The 23,177-nt window shown below is 50.4% G+C and overlaps 1 protein-coding gene across 3 annotated transcripts in view; it reads right to left on the reverse strand.

Annotated features, from left to right (window-relative positions):
• The window catches only part of LOC123372626 (phospholipid-transporting ATPase ID-like), a 119,972-nt gene that overhangs the window by 11,705 nt on the left and 85,090 nt on the right, over positions 1–23,177 (reverse strand). For all 3 annotated transcript variants that reach the window (XM_045020859.1, XM_045020858.1, XM_045020861.1), the window contains 6 exons: positions 20,478–20,642; positions 18,041–18,152; positions 15,831–15,936; positions 13,389–13,533; positions 11,789–11,972; positions 6,707–6,930 (listed from right to left, as the gene is read on the reverse strand). In XM_045020859.1, coding sequence (XP_044876794.1) covers positions 6,707–6,930; positions 11,789–11,972; positions 13,389–13,533; positions 15,831–15,936; positions 18,041–18,152; positions 20,478–20,642 — 936 coding nt within the window. The remainder of the gene's footprint in view (positions 1–6,706; positions 6,931–11,788; positions 11,973–13,388; positions 13,534–15,830; positions 15,937–18,040; positions 18,153–20,477; positions 20,643–23,177) is intronic.

The following is a 23,177-nucleotide window of genomic DNA, read 5'->3' on the forward strand; positions in this document are numbered from 1 at the left end:
AATGCTTTGGGGATGGGCAGGAAGAAGGGATTTGAGTGCCACGCCCCCGTCCCTGCAGGCTTTGGTCCTTTCTTGGTGGCGTTTAGCCGCATGTAGTGACTGGGGCAGCGCAGAATGTGTCAGGAAGCAGGGAAGTGAAATTACATTTTGTTTTTAAAAAATTTTGGGCTGAGTTTCAACCTGATGCAAATTAAATCCCCCAAAGCAGACACTTCTCAAAACCAGGGTTTCTCTTATCAGAGAAATGCTGTCAGGCCCAGGACTGTGACGATACTATCAGGAACCAGTGAAATGCTATGGCTTTAGGGACAGCGCAACTGTACATTAATTGTTCTGAACTTCTACAAGTTACATAAGAACGGCCATGCTGGGTCAGACCAAGAGTCCATCCAGCCCAGGATCCTGTCTTCCCACAGTGGCCAGTGTCAGGTGTCCCAGAGGGAATGAACGGAACAGGGAATCATCATGTGATCCATCCCGTCGCCCATTCCCAGCTTCTGGCAAACAGAGGCCAGGGACATCATCCCTGCCCATCCTGGCTAATAGCCATTGATGGAACCATCCTCCATGAATTTATCTAGTTCTTTTTTGAACCCTGTTATAGTCTTGGCCTTCACAACATCCCCTGGCAAGGAGTTCCACAGGCTGATTATGCACTGTGTGAAGAAATACTTCCTTTTGTTTGTTTTAAATCTGCTGCCTACTGATTTCATCAGGTGACCCCTAGTTCTTGTGTTATGAGAAGGAGTAAATAACACTTCCTTATGTATTATCTCCACACCAGTCACGATTTTATAAACGTCTCTATCATATCCCCTTAGTCGTCTCTTTTCCAAGCTGAAAAGTCCCAGTCTTATTAATCTCTCCTCATACAGAAGCTGTTCCATACCCCTAATCATTTCTGTGGCTCTTCTGTACCTTTTCCAATGCCAATATATCTTTTTTGAGATGGAGTGACCACATCTGCACACAGTATTCAAGGTGTGGATGAACTATGGATTCATATAAGGGCATTATGATAGTTTCTGTCTTATTACCTATCCCTTTCTTGATGATTCCCAACATTCTGTTAGCTTTTTTAACTTCCACTGCACCTTGAGCAGACATTTTCAGAGAACTATCCACAAGGACTCCAAGATCTCTTTCTTGAGTGGTAACAGCTAATTTAGACACCATCAATTCATAGAATATCAGGGTTGGAAGGTACTTCAGGAGGTATCTAGTCCAACCTCCTGCTCAAAGCAGGACCTATTCCCAACTAAATTATCTCAGCCAGGACTTTGTCAAGTCTGATCTTAAAAACCTTTAGGGAAGGAGATTCCACCACCTCCCTAGGTAACCCATTCCAGTGCTTCACCACCCTCCTAGTGAAAAAGTGTTTCCTAATATCCAACCTAAACCTCCCCCTCTGCAACTTGAGACCATTGCTCCTTGTTCTGTCATCTGCCACCACTGAGAACAGTCTAGATCCATCCTCTTTGGAACCCCCTTTCAGGTAGTTGAAAGCAGCTATCAAATCCCCCCTCATTCTTCTCTTCTGCAGACTAAACAATCCCAGTTCCCTCAGCCTCTCCTCATAAGTCATGTGCTCCAGCCCCCTAATCATTTTTGTTGTCCTCCGCTGTACTCTTTCCAATTTTCCCATGTCCTTCTTGTAGTGTGGGGCCCAAAACTGGACACAGTGCTCCAGATGAGGCCTCACCAATGTTGAATAGAGGGGAATGATCACATCCCTCGATCTGCTGGCAATGCCCCTACTTATACATCCCAATGTGCCGTTAGCCTTCTTGGCAACAAGGACACATTGCCGACTCATATCCAGCTTCTCATCCACTGTAACCCCTAGGTCCTTTTCTGCAGAACTGCTACCTAGCCATTCGGTCCCTAGTCTGTAGCAGTGGAGATCAATATGAAAATTGAAAGGTGGATAAGGAACAGGTTAAAGGGAAGACTACAATGATGTCATACTGAAAGGTAAATTGTCAGGCTGGAGGGAGGTTACTAGTGGAGTTCCTCAGGGATCAGTTTTGGGACCAATCTTATTTAATCTTTTTATTACTGATTTTGGCACAAAAAGTGGGAACGTGCTAATAAAGCTTGCAGATGACCCAAAGCTGGGAGGTATTGCTAACACAGAGAAGGACCGGGATATCATCCAGGAAGATCTGGATGACCTTGTAAACTGGAGTAATAGTAATAAGATGAAATTTAATAATGAAAAGTGCAAAGTCATGCATTTAGGGATTAACAACAAGAATTATTGTTATAAACTGGGGAGGCATCAGTTGGAAGTAACAGAGGAGAAGAAGGACCTCAGAGTATTGGTTGATCACAGGATGACTATGAGCCACCAATGTGATATGGCTGTGAAAAAAGCTAATGCGGTCTTGGGATGCATCAGGCGAGGTATTTCCAGTAGAGATAAGGAGGTGTTAGTACCGTTATACAAGGCACTGGTGAGACCTCATCTGGAATACTGTGTGCAGTTCTGGTCTCCCATGTTTAAGAAGGATGAATTCAAACTGGAACAGGTTCAGAGACGGGCTACTAGGATGATCCGAGGAATGGAAAACCTGTCTTACGAAAGGAGACTCAAAGAGCTTGGCTTGTTTAGCCTAACCAAAAGAAGGCTGAGGGGAGATATGATGGCTCTCTATAAATATATCAGAGGAATAAATACCAGGGAGGGAGAGGAATTATTTAAGCTCGGTACCAATGTGGACACAAGAACAAATGTATATAAACTGGCCATCAGGATGTTTAGACTTGAAATTAGATGAAGGTTTCTAACCATCAGAGGAGTGAAGTTCTGGAACAGCCTTCCAAGGGGAGTAGTGGGGGCAAAAGACATATCTGGCTTCAAGGCTAATCTTAATAAGTTTATGGAGGGGATGTATGATGGGATAGCCTAATTTGGGCAATTAATTGATCTTTGATTATCAGCAGGTAAGTATGCCCAGTGGTCTGTGATGGGATGTTAGATGAGGTGGGATCTGAGTTACTACAGATAATTCTTTCCTGGGTGCTGGCTGGTGAGTCTTGCCCACATGCTCAGGGTTTAACTGATCGCCATATTTGGGGTCGGGAAGGAATTTTCCTCCAGGGCAGATTGGCAGAAGCCCTGGGGGTTTTTCGCCTTCCTCTGCAGCGTGGGGCACGAGTCACTTGCTGGAAGGTTCTCTCCACCTTGAAGTTTTTAAACCACAATTTGAGGACTTCAATGGCTCAGACACAGGTTTGATACAAGAGTGGGTGGGTGAGATTCTGTGGCCTGCATTGTGCAGGAGGTCAGACTAGATGATCATAATGGTCCCTTCTGACCTTAAAGTCTATGAGTCTATGATTCTTCCATCCTAAGTGCAGGACTCTGCACTTGTCCTTGTTAACCTCATCAGATTTCTTTTGGCCCAATCCTTGTATAGTTGGGGTATGTTTTCCAATGTATATTACTTTGCATTTATCAACACTGAATTTCACCTGCCATTTTGTTGCCGAGTCACCTAGTTTTGAGAGATCCTTTTGTAACTCTTTGCAGTCTGCTTTGGACTTAACTATCTTGAGTAATTTTGTACCTTCTGCAAATTTCGTCACCCCACTGTTTATCCCTTTCTTCAGATCTTTTATGAATATGTTGAACAGCACTGGTCCCAGTTCAGATCCCTCGGGGACACCACTATTTACCTCTCTCCATTCTGAAAACTGACTATGTATTCCTACTCTGTTTCCTGTCTTTTAGCCAGCTACTGATCGATGAGATGACCTTCCCTCTTATCCCATGACAGCTTACTTTGCTTAAGAGCCTTGGGTGAGGAACCTTGTGAAGGGCTTTCCGAAAATCTAAGTACCCTATATCCACTGGATCATCCTTGTCCACATGTTCATTGATCCCTTCAAAGAATTCAAATAGATTGGGGAGGCAGGATTTCCCTTTACAAAAGCCCCAACAGATTGTGTTCATCTATGTGTCTGATCATTCTATTCTTTACTATAGCTTCAAACCAGTTACCTAGTACTGAAGTCAGGCTTACCGGTCAGTAATTGCCAGGATCATCTTTGCAGCCTTTTAAAAAAATTGGTGTCACATTAGCTATTCTCCAGTCATCTGGTACAGAAGTGGATTTAAGTGATAGTTTGCATACCACAATTAGTAGTTTTGCAATTTCATATTTGAGTTTCTTCAGAACCCTTGGGTGATATCATCTGGTCATTGTGACTTCTTATTGTTTAATTTATTAATTTGTTCAAAAACCTTCTCTAGTCACACCTCAATCTGGGGCAGTTCCTCAGATGTGTCACCTAAAAAGAACAGCCCAAGTCTGGGAATCTCCCTCACATCTTCAACCATAAAGACTAATACAAAGAATTAATTTAGATTCTCTGCAATGGCCGTATCTTCCCTGAGTGCTCCTTTAGCACTGGTTGTTTAGCAGCTTCCTGCTTCTGATGTACTGAAAAATTTTTGGCTGTTAGTTTTTGAGTCTTTGGCTAGTTGCTCTTCAAATTCTTTTTCACCTTCCTAATTATACTTGTACCCGTGACTTGCCAGCGCTGATGCTCCTTTCTGTTTCCCTCAGTCGGATTTGACAACCAATTATTAAATAATGCCTTTTTGCTTTCAATAGCTTCTTTCACTCTGTTGGTGAGCCATGGTGGCACTTCTTTGGTCCTCTATGGGCTGGTCTACACTAGGGGGTGGTGTCAATCTAAGATACGCAACTTCAGCTATGTGAATAGCGTAGCTGAAGTCGAAGTATCTTAGATCGATTTACCTCGGGTCCTCACGGTGCGGGATCGACGTCCGCGGCTCCCCCGTCGACTCCGCTACCGCCGCTCGCTCCGGTGGAGTTCCGGAGTCGATGGGGAGAGCGTTCGGGGATTGATTTATCGCGTCTAGATGAGACGCGATATATCGATCCCTGATAAATCGATCGCTACCCGCCGATAGGGCGGGTAGTCTGGACGTACCCTAAGTCAGCGATTCTCAAACGTCATTGCGCTTGTGACCCCCTTCTGACAACAAAAATTACTACAAGACCCCAGGAGGGGGAACCAAAGCCTGAGCCCACCCAAGCCTCGCCGCCCTGGGCCGGGGGGCCAAAGCCGAAGCCTGAGCCCCACAGCCCGGTGTGGGGGGGGCAAAGCTGAACCCCAAAGGCTTCAGCGAAGGGGGCAGGGAGGCTGTAACCTGAGCCCTGCCACCCTGGGCTTCGGCCGCAGGCAGTGGAGCTCAGCCTTTGGCTTCGACCCTGGGCCCCACAAGTCTGACACCAGCCCTGGCGACCCCACTAAAATGGGGTCATGACCCACGGTTTGAGAAGCGCTGCTCTGTTTTTTATGAGTTGGCAGAAGGGTTGTACGACAGCCACTAGGTGGCAGCAGTGATCCATCACAGGCCCCTGCGGAAGTAGCAGAAATTGCATCTGAGGCAGGTGTGGGATGCGGCAACCTTCTGACCCGTGTATCAGAAGCAGGCTGGGAGAAATGCTACCTGCTCTCTGCTCCACTAGCAGCACACACAACAACGCTGCATTTTAGCCCCAGGGCATTTTCCTGGCCAAACATTTTCACATTATCTGCATTTCCCCTGTGCTATGTGAAGCACCCGCAGGTTCCCTGGCCCGTAGCCAGCACTAAGGGCACAGGTGCAGGGGAGGTGGGTCACAGCACATGGCTTCCCCGGGAGGCAGCTACAATCCACAGGAGATTTGGGCTTCAAATAATTTTGTGGCCTGTTGCTTAAACAAACAAAGGCAGCCATGGCATTGCCCAGCTCTGCCCCAGCGTATGCTTCAGGCCCGGCCAGGTCCCTGCCTTGACACCCCTGCCCTGCCCACAATGTGAACCAGCCCCTGGGTTTCCTTCCCCCTTCTGGCAGGTTTTCCCACTTGCTCCCCTCATTAATGGAACGGCCTCCCCATCCCCGCTTCCAGATTGCAAAACACTCGATAATTTTACATCAACATCAATTCACAAAATCCTGGTGAGCAAGTGAAATTCCGTGACACCAGAGAAAAATGTCACTGGGTGGCTGCTGGCGTTAAGCAGGCCTTGAGCACCCCACTTCTGTCGGCAATGGAAGCATGTGAATGGGTGAGAACATCAGCTAGGGACATGCATCCGACGAAGTGGGTATTCACCCATGAAAGCTCATGCTCCAATACGTCTGTTAGTCTATAAGGTGCCACAGGACTCTTTGCTGCTCTTACAGATCCAGACTAACACGGCTCCCTAACTTAACATCAGCTAGGGAAATTCACTACCAGGGCCCATGGGAAGAAGTATCCCAACCAGAAACACTGGGAATGATGACAACAGAAGAGCAATGTTTGCCCCAAGGAAGGAACTGGCTTGTCTCATCATGGTTGTATTTTGCAGAGGAAGCTACTTTTGTGCACAGGATGGAGAGTCAGGAACGCTGGGTTCCGCTGGCTCCCTGTGTGACCTCCGACAAGTCACTCAGGACCACACTGTGAACGTTATGTAGGCACCCAAAGCTGGTCCTTAGCCCTTCTATGCTTCAGTGACTCCATCAGTAAAATGGGGTTAACTGGACTTCCCCAGAGTTCCTCACAGTGGGACGAGAAGGGGGCTCGTCAGTCCTCCCTGTAAAGTGCTTTGGGCTCCTCTGCTGGAAGACGTTCGGGCAGGAAAAGGATGATTACAAGGTCTAATATACAGTGCGACAGGAACACAGAAACTGGCCCACCTGTGCAGAGAAGCCGGAGAAGAATCCATACCAGAAATGAACTAATGTGAAGGCAAAGTTCTTATAGAAGAAGTATCTGAGGAACTTGCACATGCGGATGTAGGACCATCGTCCGTGGACTAAGAGCAGGCGCTGCAGGTAACGGAACTGTGCGAAGGAAAAGTCGCTGGACAGCACAGCCTGCATCCCCTCCTGGCCACTGATCCCGACCCCAATGTGGGCAGCTGCAACAAGAGGAGAATCCAGATCATTACAATGAGAGCTTTGTTAGCGTTGGTGTTTATCAGACCACCCGCTGCATGCTGGGACATGTAGTCTTTGCGGGTCACACCTGCACTTGAGCAGAGGGCATTCCTGCACAGAACACAACTGGCCCACCGGTCACACTGCAGGCTGCTGAGTAACAGATTGGTTTCTGACTACTAATTTATGTATTTCCAACAGGTGAGTTCATTTATGTGCTAATGACAATGAATCTTTTCCTTGACTGTCAATGTTTTCCACCAGCACAAACTCACGTTATCATATTGCCATTGCTAGAAAATGACCTTTGAGATGTGTTTAAATGCAGTGAGTGTGCATGGGCGCTCCCACTCCCCCAGGTGCATAATATGCTTCTATACACCAAGAACACAAGAACGGCTATACTGGGTCAGACCAACAGCCCATCTAGTACAAACCAGCCTGAGTCGCCTTACAGCCTGTGGGCATTATTAGTTCAATCAAACATTACACAGAAAAGTCTTAATAATCACTTGCATTTATTAAACAGAGACGTACGTTTAATGTGACAGCTAACGATAGAGATTTAACTAATGACACTGTTCTCGATGGCTGGGGGTTAATTGGATTTGGAAATTCCTATGGAATAATGAGTCGAGCAGAACTCTGAGCCCCTGTAACATGCTTTTCTTTACCCTTTCTTGACTGTCTGCCTGACCTATCATCTCCCTGGAAGCTCCGCACTTAGTCTTTTCTTTCTTAATTAAAAGGCCCCAGTTAATCAATTTGTACAAATTCACATGAGGAAGATTCGCAAGAGACTCTTTTGAATAATCTCACTTTAATTAAATCTAGCGTGAGGAATTGTTATAGTCATAAGGCACCAAACAAAGAAACAGCCCTGTCAGCGACTAGAAGGCTGCGTTTTAGGGCATGACCGGGAGGACTGGGAGGGGTCCCATGGGTCACAAGGGGATGCTGAGACATTCACACAAAACTATACAGAACATTTACAGGCATCCAAGCTGTCTCCTTTCACACTCCTCACAGGCCTATCAGCAGCTGTGAGTTGCACTGCAGCAGTGCCCAGAGGCTCCTGGGGTGAGGGCTGCCCCAAAGGGTCTGCAATCCCCGTAACAAGTGGGAGTGGGAGACGGGCAGAGGGACTGGGTAGGACAAGGGTAACACCGACAGGCCCACTCTGGGCGCACCCACTCAGTCCTGAGTCTTTAAAAAAAAAAGGGAATAGCTAAAACAAACCCACAAGATCAGCAACCCCTGCTGGCCACGTGCCCAGCTGGGAACCGATCAGGGAACTTCCCTACCCAGGGAACACCTACTTCACAACCTGCCCGTTCACGCAGCTCTGATCTGGGGCTGCCAGACACCTGCAGAACGGAGCGGCTGTTTCTGCTGGCCAGGTGAACGTCTTGCTGGTGAAAGGCATCTGAGTGGCAGCCCTGGAGACTGACATCCTTGTTCACGCTCCGAGCTGGAACAGCCCAGTCTGCGACAGTGCCAACCGCCCAGTGGCCATGCTAGCCTATTGGGGGCCCGAGGCAGGAATACCCCCCTCCCCCAGCACTAAACCAGGCAAGTTCTTGTAGTAACGAGGGAATAGGGGCCCCATGAGCTGCTCAGGGCCCTAAGCAATTGCTTCGTCTGCTTCCGCCTAGTGCCGGCTCTGCACCTTGCCCCCATCACCCTGCTCCGGGTCTCCTTGCCTGGGGCGAGAGCGTGAGCTACCCCCTCCAGGCCCATCCCTCCTTGCTGAGCAGGCCAGTAATGGGTCTCATTCTATCGCTACCAGCCCTGCGATGCCTCATGAAGATCACGATGGAGCCAGACTGGAGAGGAGATCTAGGACAGTTCCGTGCATCAGCCGTTAGCTCTGGGAGCAGAGACTTGCCCAGGGAGGGCCAGGCTCCACTCTCTGTCATGCCACTGAAGTCAGCAGGGCTAGGTGGGTGGGAGCAGAATGTGGCCCATAAGCAGAGCAGAACATCTGCACTGACTTGGTTACTTATCTGTAACCCGAGTTCATCGAGATGGGCTCTGCACAGTCCTACTTGTGGGATCAAGGTGCCTGCGCTATCAGCTTCTGGAACTTCCTGCAAAGCAGCATCCACTGGGGCCACTCCCATCCACTTCCCAACCTGGCGGGTTCTGGGGGTATAAAGGGGAGTGGCCTCAACCAGCCTCAGTCCCTTCCACTCCGTCAGGAATTCCTAGCCCGGGACTCCGAAGTGGGGAAGGTGGACGAGGAGTGTGAATACAGCCTCCATCTCTAGGAACTCCGGGGCCAGGTGAGTAACCTCCATTTCTCCCTTGAGCGGCCCCTTCACATTCCCCCCGGTGGGAGTTAAGCGAGCAGCGACGCCCCCAGGCTTTGCAGCCCCAGGCAAACAGGGGCAGCAGGGCACCAAAATGAGCATCCGCTCCAGGTGAAAGGGCCAAAAAGGAAACAGAGGTGAGCGAACTGCTGCCCCCCTAGAACAAGTCACAACGAGGGAGAGCTTTGCTAAAAGCATGTTCATAGCTCCAGAGCCAGTCATGCCACATGGTGCAATGAAGACCTGCCACAGGAGTTGCCTTTGTCCTAGACAAGGACTCTGACAAACCCAGGAAGTTGAACCACTGCCCGGTCATGGTAATGGTGAAACAGTGCATTTTACATGGACAATCTTTGACCATGATGGACTGGCTCCTCTGCTGTCAGCCCCATGGCTGGCTATAGGGTTTGGGGAACCTGTGAATAAGTTTTGGCCCCATAAAAATCATGGCAAAATTCTCTGAGCATGCGAAGTATGAGACATTCAGGACACGCAGACAAGCTAGAGGTCTGAAAGAGATGGAAAGCACAGACACTGCAGAGCTGGAGATGCAGGCAGGCCCACTGTTCTGTAAGCATGCAGTTGAAAGGAGACCAGTCATTAGCGGGTATCTCAGTAACACTCGGGGCTATCAAGAATGACATCTTCACAGAGAGACTTAGCACCAAATAGAGCCTGACTAATGTTTACATGGAACCTATGAGCTTTACAAGGATAAAAATTACAGCCCCTTAGTTCATGCTAGAAGGGAACACCCCTCCGGTGAGACAAATGAACCTATTCTACCGCAAGATTTTCAGCACATCCCAGGCATTGCAATGGAGAATTAGGTCTCCTTTTCCGCAGCTCTCACAGCAAAGTAACCACCTCAGATAGCTCTCGAGATACACAGAGCAACCTGGGCACAGAGCAGGTAACTCCAGGGTGACAAGAGACGGTTGCCATCTCTGATTGGGACAAAGTGTCTCTTGGCAGAAATCAAAGAATTGTTGTTGTTTGACACTATGCCAAGTGTAATGGCCAATGAGCCCGTTATCAGGCCCACCTGCTTGAGAGCTGCTCAGATGGGGAAACCTCTCTCAGTTCATGGAGTAGGCCTGGGCTGATCAAAGATTCCTGCTTTCCAACGGGATCTTTTGGGCCTCAGTATAAACGCTCCAATTCAAGAGTCCACTATCCAGACTCCAGCTGTTGCCCAGAGAATCTCTGGACCTTGGTGGAGACTCCCACTCATCTCTGAGGCAGGAGATGAAATGGTCTGGAAAGCAGGACTTTCAGATACTAATCTCATATTCACAATACTGAATGACAAAATTGCTGGTCTCTTGCCAAGGCTACTGACGGCAACTTGGTACCAACTAAGCCAACACTGGAAAGTCCTTTAAATTCAATCCAGGGCAACATATAGGGAAGTTCCTGCTCTTGGTGCAGGAAACAAATGCAATATTGATGTTCGGTTTTGCTTGCCCGTGAATCAGAACCATCGGCAAGCACAGCATCCCTGGTGGGAAAGGACGTAGCTGGTATTTGCCCCCTTGTAGAAAAAAATAATACAAGATGGAGCCCTTGATAGAGCCCTTGCACTGTCGAGTGTCAATTCTGCTCTAAGAGTCTGTCAATGTGTCCTCTCTCCCTGGTGGAGGAGACACTGGACCCATCCCGTAAGGACAATGAACTCTATGAATGGGAAATTTTCCTAACACAACTGGCTAGAGCAACCCCCTCTTTGGTGGTCCAGGTAACGCATGGCTGTAACGCTGTCCATCACAACCTAGGTTTGGATTTATGAAGGGGAGAAAACCCTCACAGGCCAGAAATGGCTCTCAGCTCTGGTACCTTGACATGGAGCCACATCTCTCACTGAGACGACAAACCTGGAGTGGTCGGAGCATGAAAATATCAATAAACCAGATGTAAAGGTGTTAAAATCTACTCTAATTTTCTCTCTCCTTTAGAACTACTACTGCACATGGCAGGAAGGTGACTTGGGAAACTCCCTGGAGGGCATGTTCTTTCCCTGCCTAGTGAAATAAGGTATCTAGAAAGCACTGGGACATTGTGGCTCAGGTGTTCCTAGTGTAAAGACAAGGTGATGGAGTCAGGAAGAACCCTGCTGAGGCCTCAGACGCAGCCTGGTATGAAAGCTATCACTTAACTGCACCAGTAAGGAATCTGACCACTGCAGGAAAGTTTATAGGTCTGGAATACATCCAGGTTGCAAAGACCCCATGCTGCCTAGTGGGGATGAAGGCACAATTTTATTGATCAAGGTCTACTTTGACTCCAAGCAGAGGGATGTGCAGAGAGACAGATGTGAAAGCAACTGCCTTTGAGACTGTCTGATAGCTCCGGCTGCTGGTAGCTGTGATGCGACCACGGCCCAGAAGAATCTGGATCCAGGTCAAGTTCCAGATTAGAGAGCCTTGCACTAGCCAGAGCAGCTCTCACGCTTCTGGCAGAGTGGGCATTGCTGCGTGCCAGTGCGGGAGAACATCAGGAGACAGCTGGTTGGGCTGCCCCTACTTACTTTTGATCATGCTGACATCGTTTGCCCCATCACCGATCGCCAGGGTCACGGCCTTCTTGTACTTCTTCACCAGCTCCACCACCTGGGCCTTCTGCAGGGGGGTCACCCGGCAGCAGATCACCACTTTGCACATGCAGGCTGTTCTCACCAGCTCAAGCTCCAAGTTCCCCTCTAGTGCGTAAGCCTGTGGAGCAGAGGAGAACATGCTGTGAAAGTGAGGTCAGCCCAGACACAGCGCCAGCCCAAACCACACAACCACTAACCCACTGTGTCAGAGGAAGTGCTGGGGAGGCACGATGCCCACAGGAGCTACCAGGCCAAGAACAAGAGCTGGGATGAGATTTTCCGAGCAGCAACGACAATGGCCTCTATCACCAAAGCTCCCCCTTTTCATTACTAGCTGTGACACTAGTGGAGTTTGCCCTCTTGACCTTGGTGGGTGGGTCTCTGTTCACTCCTGGCTCAGTTCCTAAGGGGTGAATAGGGGCTTGTGTCCTGAGAAGACCCTGCAGCACTGACTTTCTATTGCAATTATAAACATGCTGTAACTTCCAATTAATCAACTCCCACGAACATTCCTCAATGGACCCTCCATAATTCCCTTTCCTGCCAAATCCGGGACCCACGTAAAATTCATCTGGCTGATCTACAGACTCTAAGCCCCTCCGCCTCCAAACCCCCCCAAACAAATCCACAGCCCATATGGGCTGATTTACAATGGGGAGGGCTTTGAAAAAGCCTAGTAGAACTGGTCATAAGAAAAAGACGAAAATAAATCTGCCTTCCCAGTGTTGACCTTTTACTTTATTAGGATGTGTTATTTACATTCCTGAAATCAACAAAGATAACCAACCGCCTGCTCAGAAACTCATCCCTCTGCCGCTGCTTGGCAGGTAGGGACACGTTTCTGCCTTTTCACATTGCTTACAGAATGTGCTTCTTGTGCTTTGATGTCTTCTCTGCAGACATTCACGGAGGGAATCCACATGACTCCCTCCTCCCCCGAGCCATACAGCAGGCCAGCTGCCCTTTCCACTTAAGGCAGCAAATCAGCAGCCCGGATTTCCTTTCTTCCAAAAACAATAAGCCCTGTGAGTCACCAACGCCCCCGCGTCCCTCCCATCAGCAGCAGCAGGCTTGCTCAGCTGGAGAGACCTTCTCGTGATTCAGTTTTACCCTGCTATTGACAGCAATTGTTTTTACCACTTTCCAAAGGAGCCTCAATGCACCCAAACCTCACCTAACAAAATGTTATATGCAAGCCTCAATAATCAGGGGCGGCTCTAGACATTTTGCCGCCACAAGCACGGAGTTTCCACTGGTCCCGCGGCTTCGGCAGACCTCCCGCAGGCGTCCGCTGAAGCCGCGGGACCAGTGGACCTTCCGCAGGCAAGCCGCCGAAGGCACCCTGCCTGCCGCCCTAGCGGCGACCGGCAGAGCGCCCCCCGCGGCTTGCTGCCCCAGGCACACGCTTGGAGCGCTGGTGCCTAGAGCCGCCCCTGTCAATGTCCCTCCATGCACACAAACCAATGTGTCATGTGATGCTGTGCAGTGCTGCTTTCCACTGCTGGCAGCAGCAGGCGCTCCAAACCATCCTTACCAAGCTATGGCCGTTAATAACCAGGCCATACACCCCGTTCGCTTGCTCTTCAGGTAAGATCCTTGACTTCGTGGAAGGGTTTTCAAACTTGATAATTTCATCACTGTCCAGGAAGGAATCCGGATTCATTTTCTTCCTTGCAGTCCTTAAAAATACAGAAACAAATGTAAGTTATTTTCTTAAACCCAGGTTTATTAAAGAAAAACATGTTCCCCCTTGTTAGTATCGCTCTCCTTGCAGAGGGTTTTGAAGGACTCTGGCAGCACACAGGGCTGGAGTGGCCTTGGGAGAATTCCTCTAGTGACAGAGCAGTGTCTGGCAAGAACACGGGGCCCTAGGATTCCTGGCCCCTGAAGCACACAGCCTAGGGGCTACTTGGGGCGGATGCAGAGCAGCCCGTAGGAAGCTGTGGGGTGGCCACTGGAAGTTACAGCAGCCCCTGGAGCTTGTACTGGCCTCTGGAGCCAGGGCCGCCCTGGGGTGGGGGCAAAGTGGGGCAATTCGGCAGTGGGGCCTTTGCTCTCTCTGGGTCTTCAGGGGCACTTCGGCAGCGGGCCCTTCACTCGCTCCGGGTCTTCGGCGGCACTTCGGCGGCGGGCCCTTCGCTCGCTCCGGGTCTTCGGCGGCAATTCGGCGGCGGGCCCTTCGCTCGCTCCGGGTCTTCGGCGGCACTTCGGCGGCGGGCCCTTCGCTCGCTCCGGGTCTTCGGCGGCACTTCGGCGGCGGGCCCTTCGCTCGCTCCGGGTCTTCGGCGGCACTTCGGCGGCGGGCCCTTCGCTCGCTCCGGGTCTTCGGCGGCACTTCGGCGGCGGGCCCTTCGCTCGCTCCGGGTCTTCGGCGGCAAATCGGCGGCGGGCCCTTCGCTCTCTCTGGGTCTTCGGCGGCAAATCGGCGGCGGGCCCTTCGCTCGCTCCGGGTCTTCGGCGGCACTTCGGCGGCGGGCCCTTCGCTCGCTCCGGGTCTTCGGCGGCACTTCGGCGGCGGGCCCTTCGCTCGCTCCGGGTCTTCGGCGGCACTTCGGCGGCGGGCCCTTCGCTCGCTCCGGGTCTTCGGCGGCACTTCGGCGGCGGGCCCTTCGCTCGCTCCGGGTCTTCGGCGGCACTTCGGCGGCGGGCCCTTCGCTCGCTCTGGCCCTTCGCTCGCTCCGGGTCTTCGGCGGCGGGTCCTTCAGTGCAGTGGAAGACTCGGAGCGAGTGAAGGACCTGCCGCTGAAGTGCTGCCGAAGCCTCGGAGCGCCACCCGGTGAGTACAAGCGCCGCAAGCGGCAGAGGGAAAAAAAAAGCCACAATCGGCGGCACTTAGGCTGCTCTGCCGCCGCCACTTCATTATTCGGCAGCAGGACCTTCCCTTCAAGAGGGACCCGCTGCTGAATTGCCACCAAAGACCCGGCCCTGCCCCAGGCCCCCTGAATCCTCTGAGGGGCCCTGTCCGGAGCAGGCAGAATCCACGAAGCACAAAGGTGGTTTCCCCTCCCATCAGGCAGTGCCTTCTGAGACACCGGCCCCCCACCTAGGCCCCCATCATCAGACATCAAGAACAATCTCTTTATTCCTGCTCTGACCACCAGCTTCTCCTTCCCAAGGTCCCAGGGCTCCATCTGGCTCCTCCCTACAGACGAGCTGAGAAAACCATCCAGCTACGGGACCAGAACAAGGATGACCTGTTGGCGCAGCGAGAACCACTTTATGTCCACAACTGAAGGCATCGTGACCCCAGACCCTCTGGCTCATGACGATCCAGAGTGGTCAACTGCGTCCTTTTTTACATCAATTTTAGGGCGAGAATGGACAATTCATAATCATCTAGTCAGACCTGCATAGCACAGGCCACAGAATTTCACGCCGGGATTCCTGCATCAAGCCCATCCCCGCTGGCTGAATTAGAGCAGACCTTTCAGAGACAGCCGGTCTCCAGTTAAAGTTCACTTTTAGTGAACTGTGTTAGATGAAAGATGTGGACGAATTGGAGAAAGCCCAGAGAAAAGCAACAACAAGGAATAATAGAAAACATGACCTATGAGGGAAGATTGAGAACATTGGGTTTGTTTAGTCTGGAAAACAGAAGACTGAGGCAGCACATGATAACAGCCTTTAAGTACATACTTATCCACTGAGGAAAGGACAGGAAGCAATGGGCTTAAATTGCAGCAAGGGAAATTTAAGTTAGACATCAGGGTGGGTAAGCACTGGAACAAATTGCCTAGGGAAGTTGTGGAATCCCTGTCACTGGAGATGTACAGGAACAGGTTAGAAAAACACCTGTCAGGGTGGTCTAGATAATACATAGTCCTGCCACTGTGCATGGGACCGGACTAGATGGCCTACTGAGGTCCCTTGTTCCATGTCTATGATCCTATGAAGACAGAAGTCTTGAATGGCACAAACACTCTCCAGTTCTCTATGCCAAACATACCACATGGCGATGCACAATCTGGCTGTTTACCTGAGTTCATCTAACACTTCCTCAGAGGTGTTGCCTTCAATAATGAAAACGTCCTTCATGTCATCATGCAGCAGGTTACAGGAGTAGCCAATATTCACGGCAGTCTCTGGAAAAATCAACAGTTTCACTCAGACGGGAATGACATCAGTTACCCAGCCACCCTGCACTCTCCTTGGGCCATTTCCATGACTGATAAGTACTGTGCATCTCAGCAGAGAGAGGCCTGGGCCACACAGATGTGTCAGTTCTAAAGGAACCAGAGAGTTTGGCTGGATGGTCTTAGCACCAGGCTCACAACGACTGGGCTTCCTAGGGCCACAGATATTGACATCTCGGTACAAGAGACTCAACTCTTCATGCTGCTGAAGTGGATGCACTGACTTTCCCATGCAATTTACTGCATGTGGGTCGTCTGCTGTGCATGGACCTGATTATACAAGGGCAATTCTGAGGGGCCTTTTGCCCTGTGTCCTTGGAAGGCATTTCTCCTGCCTGCTCTGCTTTGCAAGGTGCTGCCATCAGCCCTGTGCCCAAGAAGTGGCTGGATTTCAGCAGGACTGAAAGTAAAAAAGGGCCAGATCCTGAGCTTGCTGACATCAAAGGAACAATGTCAATTTACACCAGCTAAGGATCTGGCTCATGTCCAAAAAGCCATTTGGCCCCTTTGGGGAAGAAAGGTGAAATAGAAACGATCTCTCCAGCTCTCCAGATGCAGGTGCGGGGGGGGGGGGGGGTGTTGGTTGTGAGGACCAGAGGTGCAGCTATAGGTTGTGTGGTTCCATTTGTCATTTAGTTCTTGTTGGGAAAATGAAGCTCCACAGAAAAATGCTGCTGTGAGCCTGGCAGTCCAGGTGCCAGCTCATGCCAAGGCCACTAGGCCTCACTGAAAACACTGACACATGCACAGCTGGGAACCCACCTGGCTCCCCTGTGCACTAGCATTGCTAGAACAGATGTTACGTTTCTAAGAAAGTGTGTAGCGTTTGGCCTTTATGAACTGCGTGCGAGTTGCTGCCAACACTGATCTCACTGGTAATAGCTGCACCCCATGCTATAGGGAATAGGGAAGGGTTTTCTTGATAGCTATAGAAGTGTTTGCTATGACACTGGAAACCCCCAGTCAGGAGAGGAGCGTTACCAAGTGTGACATACCAGTGAACCGCTATGGGTGTCTCCTGCCCAACAGAAGGACGCCCATAGACACCAGATGAACCACTGGGGAACATCAGTGGACAGGAGACTTGGTGGATTGCTCCCCGCACACCCATGGAGTACGCAAACCCATGTCCCCTTACAGTCTGAACTGTGGGGGAAGGGAGTAAAATCCCCGACCAGATGGATCTGTATCACCATGCTGCTTGGCATTTGGAGAGGGCAGTATTTCTAAGCATAAGCAAGGGATCCCCAAGCTGCTTAGCTTGGGTTACCCCAAAGGACATATAGGGCTTGCACATTACAGCAGCTTCTGTTACTTTTTGGAACCTAAGGGCAGGTCCACCCTACAGATTGACATCGGCGCACTGTGCATCTGTGGCATGTCTGGTGAAGATGCTCTAAGCCAATGAGAGAGCTCTCCCACTGGCTTAACTCCACCTCCACAAGAGGCAGCAGCTATGTTGGTAGGAGAGCTTCCCTGCTGACAGATCGCTGTCTACACTGCGGGGTAAGGTCAGCGTAACTACATCACTCGGGGGGTGGATTTTTCATACCACTGAGTGATGTAATTATACCCAAGTAAGTGTGTAGTGTCGACCAGGCCTAGGACTGTAACTCATTTATGTGCAGATGTTACCTGCTTTACCCTCATAAACAATTCTAATTTATTTTCCCTAGTTAATAAACCTTTAATTACAGGATTGGCTACAAGCGCTGTCTTTGGTGAGAGATCTAAGATACCACCGGCCTGGGGTAAGTGACTGGTCCTTTGGGCCTGGGAGTAACCTGAATAGTGCTATGATTTTTGGCGTAAGGGACCATCTATCACAAAGGCCGGCTCTCTCGGGTGGCAAGACGGCCTGTAGTGCCCAAGGGGGCTGTCTGTGCCCACAGCCGCAGGACTCACCGTGGGTCTGACCATTCAGACCCGTGGAGTTTTGCCTGAGTAAACAGGATGCAGGCAATGGAGGAAACAGCCTATCCGAGGAGAGGAGAGGAAAGTCAGAGGCAGCAGGCCATAGCCCTGCGTGTCTGTCCCAGACCATCCCCATTACCTTGCTTGTCTCCAGTAAGAACCCAGATTTTAATGTGGGCTTTGGTCAGGGTTTCAATCGTCTGGGGGACTCCATCTTGTAACTTGTCCTCAATAGCCGTGGCACCGAGCAGCTTCAAAGACAGAGGGAAATGGGTGAGCTCCCCAGTGATCAGCTCCAGAGGAGAGCACAGTCGCTTCTGCTCCATCCATCCAGCAGTGCTCACAGTGCTTGGGGCTCAGCCCCGGCTTGATTCCACTCAGCTCTATTTATCGTACACACCAGGCACCGGTCCCACAAACCCTTGTGCCTTGAGTCATCCGGCTGGCCCGTGTGCGTGCACAAATCACTCAGGTACCTGCTTACAGGACTGGAGGCCTCTCTCTTTTTCCACCCGTCCTGCACTTGCAGCAGCACAGCGCGGTAACTTACACACAGCAATATTGTCCACACCGATGTATCAGGCCACAAACCTTTTTAAGAGTCTCTTTCTCTACTTGCTGGGAACACCCACTAACCTCGAATCTTGGTGATACGTGGCCCAGGGAGGTGGTGATGAGATGCAAATGAGATTTTGGCTCTAGCTTCTAGCTGAGGTTTTTAGGCAGAGCCTATCACTGAGCTTCCTACCTGCTGTTGAGGGAGGCTCAGAGTTCAGATCTCAGACTCTGAGCCAGTGCCTGGGTCTGACTGGGGTTTCAGGACCAAAATCTCCTACGCTATGTTTTAGAGACCCCTGCTATCCTGAAGGGCAGACATCTCCTCTGTCAGCTGCTCCTGTACCGTTCCTTGGACTCAAGGAGAATGTAACAGCAAGCACTCTCGCCTTTCCAGAACGCAGACCTGGGACCCATGCTGACCGTTACCCCTGGATCTCTGAACCACATCTTATTAAGTCAGCTACATGTGGGGCTTGCTCCAGATCCCTTGTGGCCTAACGCTGTATTCATAACCAGCCGGCTGGTGAGTGATCAGGTGAGGGAAGCATGGGATGGAAAAGAAAAGGTGAAAAAGACTAAACAAGTCCTGCTTGTCACAGCATAGAGCGAGGTCTGCTCTGAGGCACTGCGTGCAGGAGCAGCCGGGTGCCGAGTCCCCCGGGCTGTCACAGATGTACCGTGAAAGCCTCTCTCACCCTGGCAGCTGCAAGCCCTCCGCTGCCTTTTGAATCGTTTCGGTTCTCCTCAGGCAGAGCTCAATAGAGCGCACACAATGCTCATGAATTCCCTACACACTGAGGCTACAGGGCATGGGACGAAGGCCTGAGCTCTCCCGTGGTCAGGCTCTCTCCGTGGCTGCAGTGAAGCACCATGGAGCTGTGGTATCTGGTACTGTGCATGGATGGCGGGGAAAAGCCATGGGCCTCGTCAGGAGTTCCGCTGGCCTTCGCCTGCCTGCTCAGATCTGGAAGGGGGAAGGGACCAGCTTCCTTTCCATGACTCTCCCCTTTGCTTCGAATACAATCAGCATGAAGCTGAACACGACTTATTAAAATCTCTGAACTTAACCAGGTTCCATCCCCACTCTCCATCATGACCTCCCCTACTGCCTGGCCCTCCCAGCTCCTCCTACAGGCCCCTGACACTGCACAGAAAACCTCCTGCCCTCAGCATGAGACTGCAGGACCTAGGACCCTCCTACTTCCTCATGGCCTCCCTGCCAGCATCCCCCACACCAGATTCTCCTTTCTCTCTCTCACCGACTGGGCTATCCCTCCCCCAGTTCCTTCCTGCAAGTAGAGTCCTTTCCTCACAGGGTGCACACACAGGCCCACAGCAGGAAATCGAAACCTTCTTGGAGAGCATGACAAGGCAGCTGCAGAGTTTCCAAGATTTCATAAGAGCTGCCGTGATTGCCAAAGCTGCCTCGCTTCCATTCAGCTAGGGCATGTATCTTCTTGTCATTCATCCCCCACAGCCAGCATGCACAGGTGAACGCCACGGGCACTCAGAGCAGCAGCGTCACTCACAGGAGGACCCTGCTTGCAGATCACAGTTTAGTCATTGCTTTCACTCACGTCAAGCTGACACAGACTGGTCTGCGGACACCCCTCTCTCCTCCCAGGCGGATAGAACAGAGTAAAGGCTCCTCCAGAAATGCAGAGGGACCCAGGAGCTACTCAGGACAGGGCTGTTACAGCTCATCATTTAGAAGTCAGAAGAATAATAGTTCAACTGCTTGAAATATACAAGGGACAGCTATGAAATATCACCTCCATCAAACTCTAGTGTGTTCGCCCATCACAAGTCACTATATCAGACAACCACACAAGTTAATATAAAATTGTTCCCAGCCAGCTACTGGATGCTCACCAAGGTGTCAATGAAAACCCAGGACTGCCATGATCAAAGCCAATTTAGTTACACAACCCATGTAAAGTCATAGCGATCTGCTTACTGATGAACCAACCTCCCGGCTGCCTGCCCATAGCTTGACCCAGATTCCATGAAAGACCAACCATTAAGTCTTTTTCAATCTCTTCGTATAACTCAGATAACTTCTCCTCCCGTCCATCCAGGGCAGTGCTTGCTTCATGGTGACGTTTTTGCCACTCCTGAAAGTAGTCTTCCTGCAGGTTTTTGTAGGCCACAACTAGTGTCCTCAAGCCTTCACCTGCAAACTCCTGCAAGACACGGGTGAGATAGGTGAGGTCCACGCAGCGGAGCACTCTTCTCGCTTGATCTGCAAGAAGTGCTATTTACAAACACCCTCTCACCCGAAAGATGCCAACCCAACTTCTGCAACTTGCATCTAACACTTTAAATTGACCAGCTACTGGAAATCCAGATCTACTCTTGAACAGATCCGTTTTTAACTCTAGTCTATTGCCCATACAAGCAGGGCCGGCTCCACCGTTTTTGCCACCCCAAGCAGCGGAAAAAAACAAACAAAACAAAAGCCGCGATCGGCAGTTCTGCTGCCGCTTCAGTCGGAGAGGGACTGAGGGACCCACCGCTGAAGAGCTGGACATGCTGCCCCTTTCCATTGACCGCCCCAAGCACCTGCTTGCTGCGCTGGTGCCTGGAGCCAGCCCTGCATACAAGACCAAATCCAAAGGGTTTTCCTACACTTTGACTCTAAAGTTTTCCATTACCACGGCATCTATGTCACTGGCATTTGGATGAGGCCTACGTAAAACCCACACAAAAGAGCTACTCCCAGAATTTCAGAATTGCGCCCATGCATGTTGGTATGATTGCATGCTTTCTTTGCATTCAACAACCGTCACTGCATGCATCATTTCAATGAGCAATCACATCTGCAACTTCACCGCATAAGTGACTGAAAATCTGGACCCCAATGCTCGTTGTAACCATCCCAACAACAAGGTTCTCTTTTGGAAAGCTCAGATTCTCCCTCAGGGGAGGACAGGTGGTATAGCCACCATCCTCCTCCTGTGGCTTCCGCGGGGGAGGGCAGTTTTCAGCTGCAGCTGCCTATGGAATGTGCTGCGTCCTCAGCACCTCCTCCTCCAGTCACTGCGCTGGGACTCTGCTATCTCATTGCAGGCCGTCTGGCAGAGCAGGGATTGCAGACACTTGTGCCAGTGTATCCCCTCCTGGGGGGCTTTCCACGACCTGGGGCCCTGGGCTCTGCACTGCACCAGCAGAGGCCAGTGTCATCTGGGTGTGAGCATTGGCCCTGACAGATAATATTATCTTGTTAATTGCATCTTCTATACAAATGCAAGAACTCTAAATACTAAGATGGGGGAACTTGAGGGCCGGGTATTGATTGAGGATATAGATACAGTAATTCCTCGTTTAACGTTGTATGTTCCTGAAAAATGTGACTTTAAGCGAACCTATGTTAAGCGAATCCAATGAATGTAAATTATTTTAGGTTAGGTTCCAGGGAAATTCTTTTTTGCCAGACAAAAGGCATTATATACAGGCTTTGTCCACAGTGCGCAGCCTCCCTCTCCTGCCTCCTGAATGCCGCAAGACAGCTGATTGGCGGGGGGAGCAGGGAGAAGGCACTGATCCACAGGGTCCGCCGGTGGGTGGGAGGCGCTGGGGGGGGCATAGGGGAGCTGATGGGGGGCGGCCAGCCGTGGACAAAGCAGGCGGCCAAATGCTGTTATAGTGGAGCATTGAACAACTTTAACCGAGCATGTTCTGTAATGGAGCAGGGACGTAACATCGAAGCAACGTTAAGCGAGAGGACGTTAAGTGGGGAGTTACTGTATAATAGGCATCACGGAAACTTGGAATGATGATCACCAGTGGGACATGCTAATACCAGGGCACAAAATATACAGGAATGACAGAGTAGGTCACAGAGGTGGGGATGTGGCGGTGGCCCTATATGTGAAAAAAAGCGCAGAGTCAAACATAGTAAGAATCTTAATTGCATCAGACTATACCACAGAATCTCTATGGATAGAAATTCCATGCTCCAAAATAAGAGTATAACAGAAACGTGCTATCTGTCACCTGACCAGGATGGTGATGGTGACTGTGAAATGCTCACAGAGCTTAGGGAGGCTACAAAAACAGAAAACCAAATAAAAATGGGGCATTTCAACTATCCCCATATTCATTAAGAACATAAGAAAGGCTGTACCGGATCAGACCAAAGGTCCATCTAGCCCAGTATCTGTCCACCGACAGTGGCCAATGCCAGGTGCCCCAGAGGGAGTGAATCTAACAGGCAATGATCAAGTGATCTCTCTCCTGCCATCCATCTCCATCCTCTGACGAACAGAGGCTAGGGACACCATTCCTTACCCAGCCTGGCTAATAGCCATTTATGGACTTAGCCACCATGAATTTATCCAGTCCCCTTTTAAACATTGTTAAGAACATGTCAACTCAGGACAGGAGGCAAAGATAAAATTTCTAGACTCCATCAATGACTGCTTCTTAGAGCAGCTAATCCTAGAACCCACAAGGGGAGAGGCAATGCTTGATTTAGTCCTAAGTAGAGCAGGATCTGATCCAAGAGGTGATTAGCTAAGTCACTGTGACCATAATGGAGCTAAATTTAACTTCCTTATAGGGGAAAAATACCAAAGAAACCCACCACGGTAGCAGTTAACGTCAAAAAGGGGAACTACCCAAAAAGGAGGCTCGTTAAACAGAAGTTAAAAGGAACAATCACAAGAGTGAAATGCCTGGAAGCTGCATGGAAACTTTTACCACCACCATAAGAGAGG

This window comes from Mauremys mutica, chromosome 6, assembly GCF_020497125.1.
Source record: "Mauremys mutica isolate MM-2020 ecotype Southern chromosome 6, ASM2049712v1, whole genome shotgun sequence".
Classification (NCBI taxonomy): Eukaryota; Metazoa; Chordata; order Testudines; family Geoemydidae; genus Mauremys; species Mauremys mutica.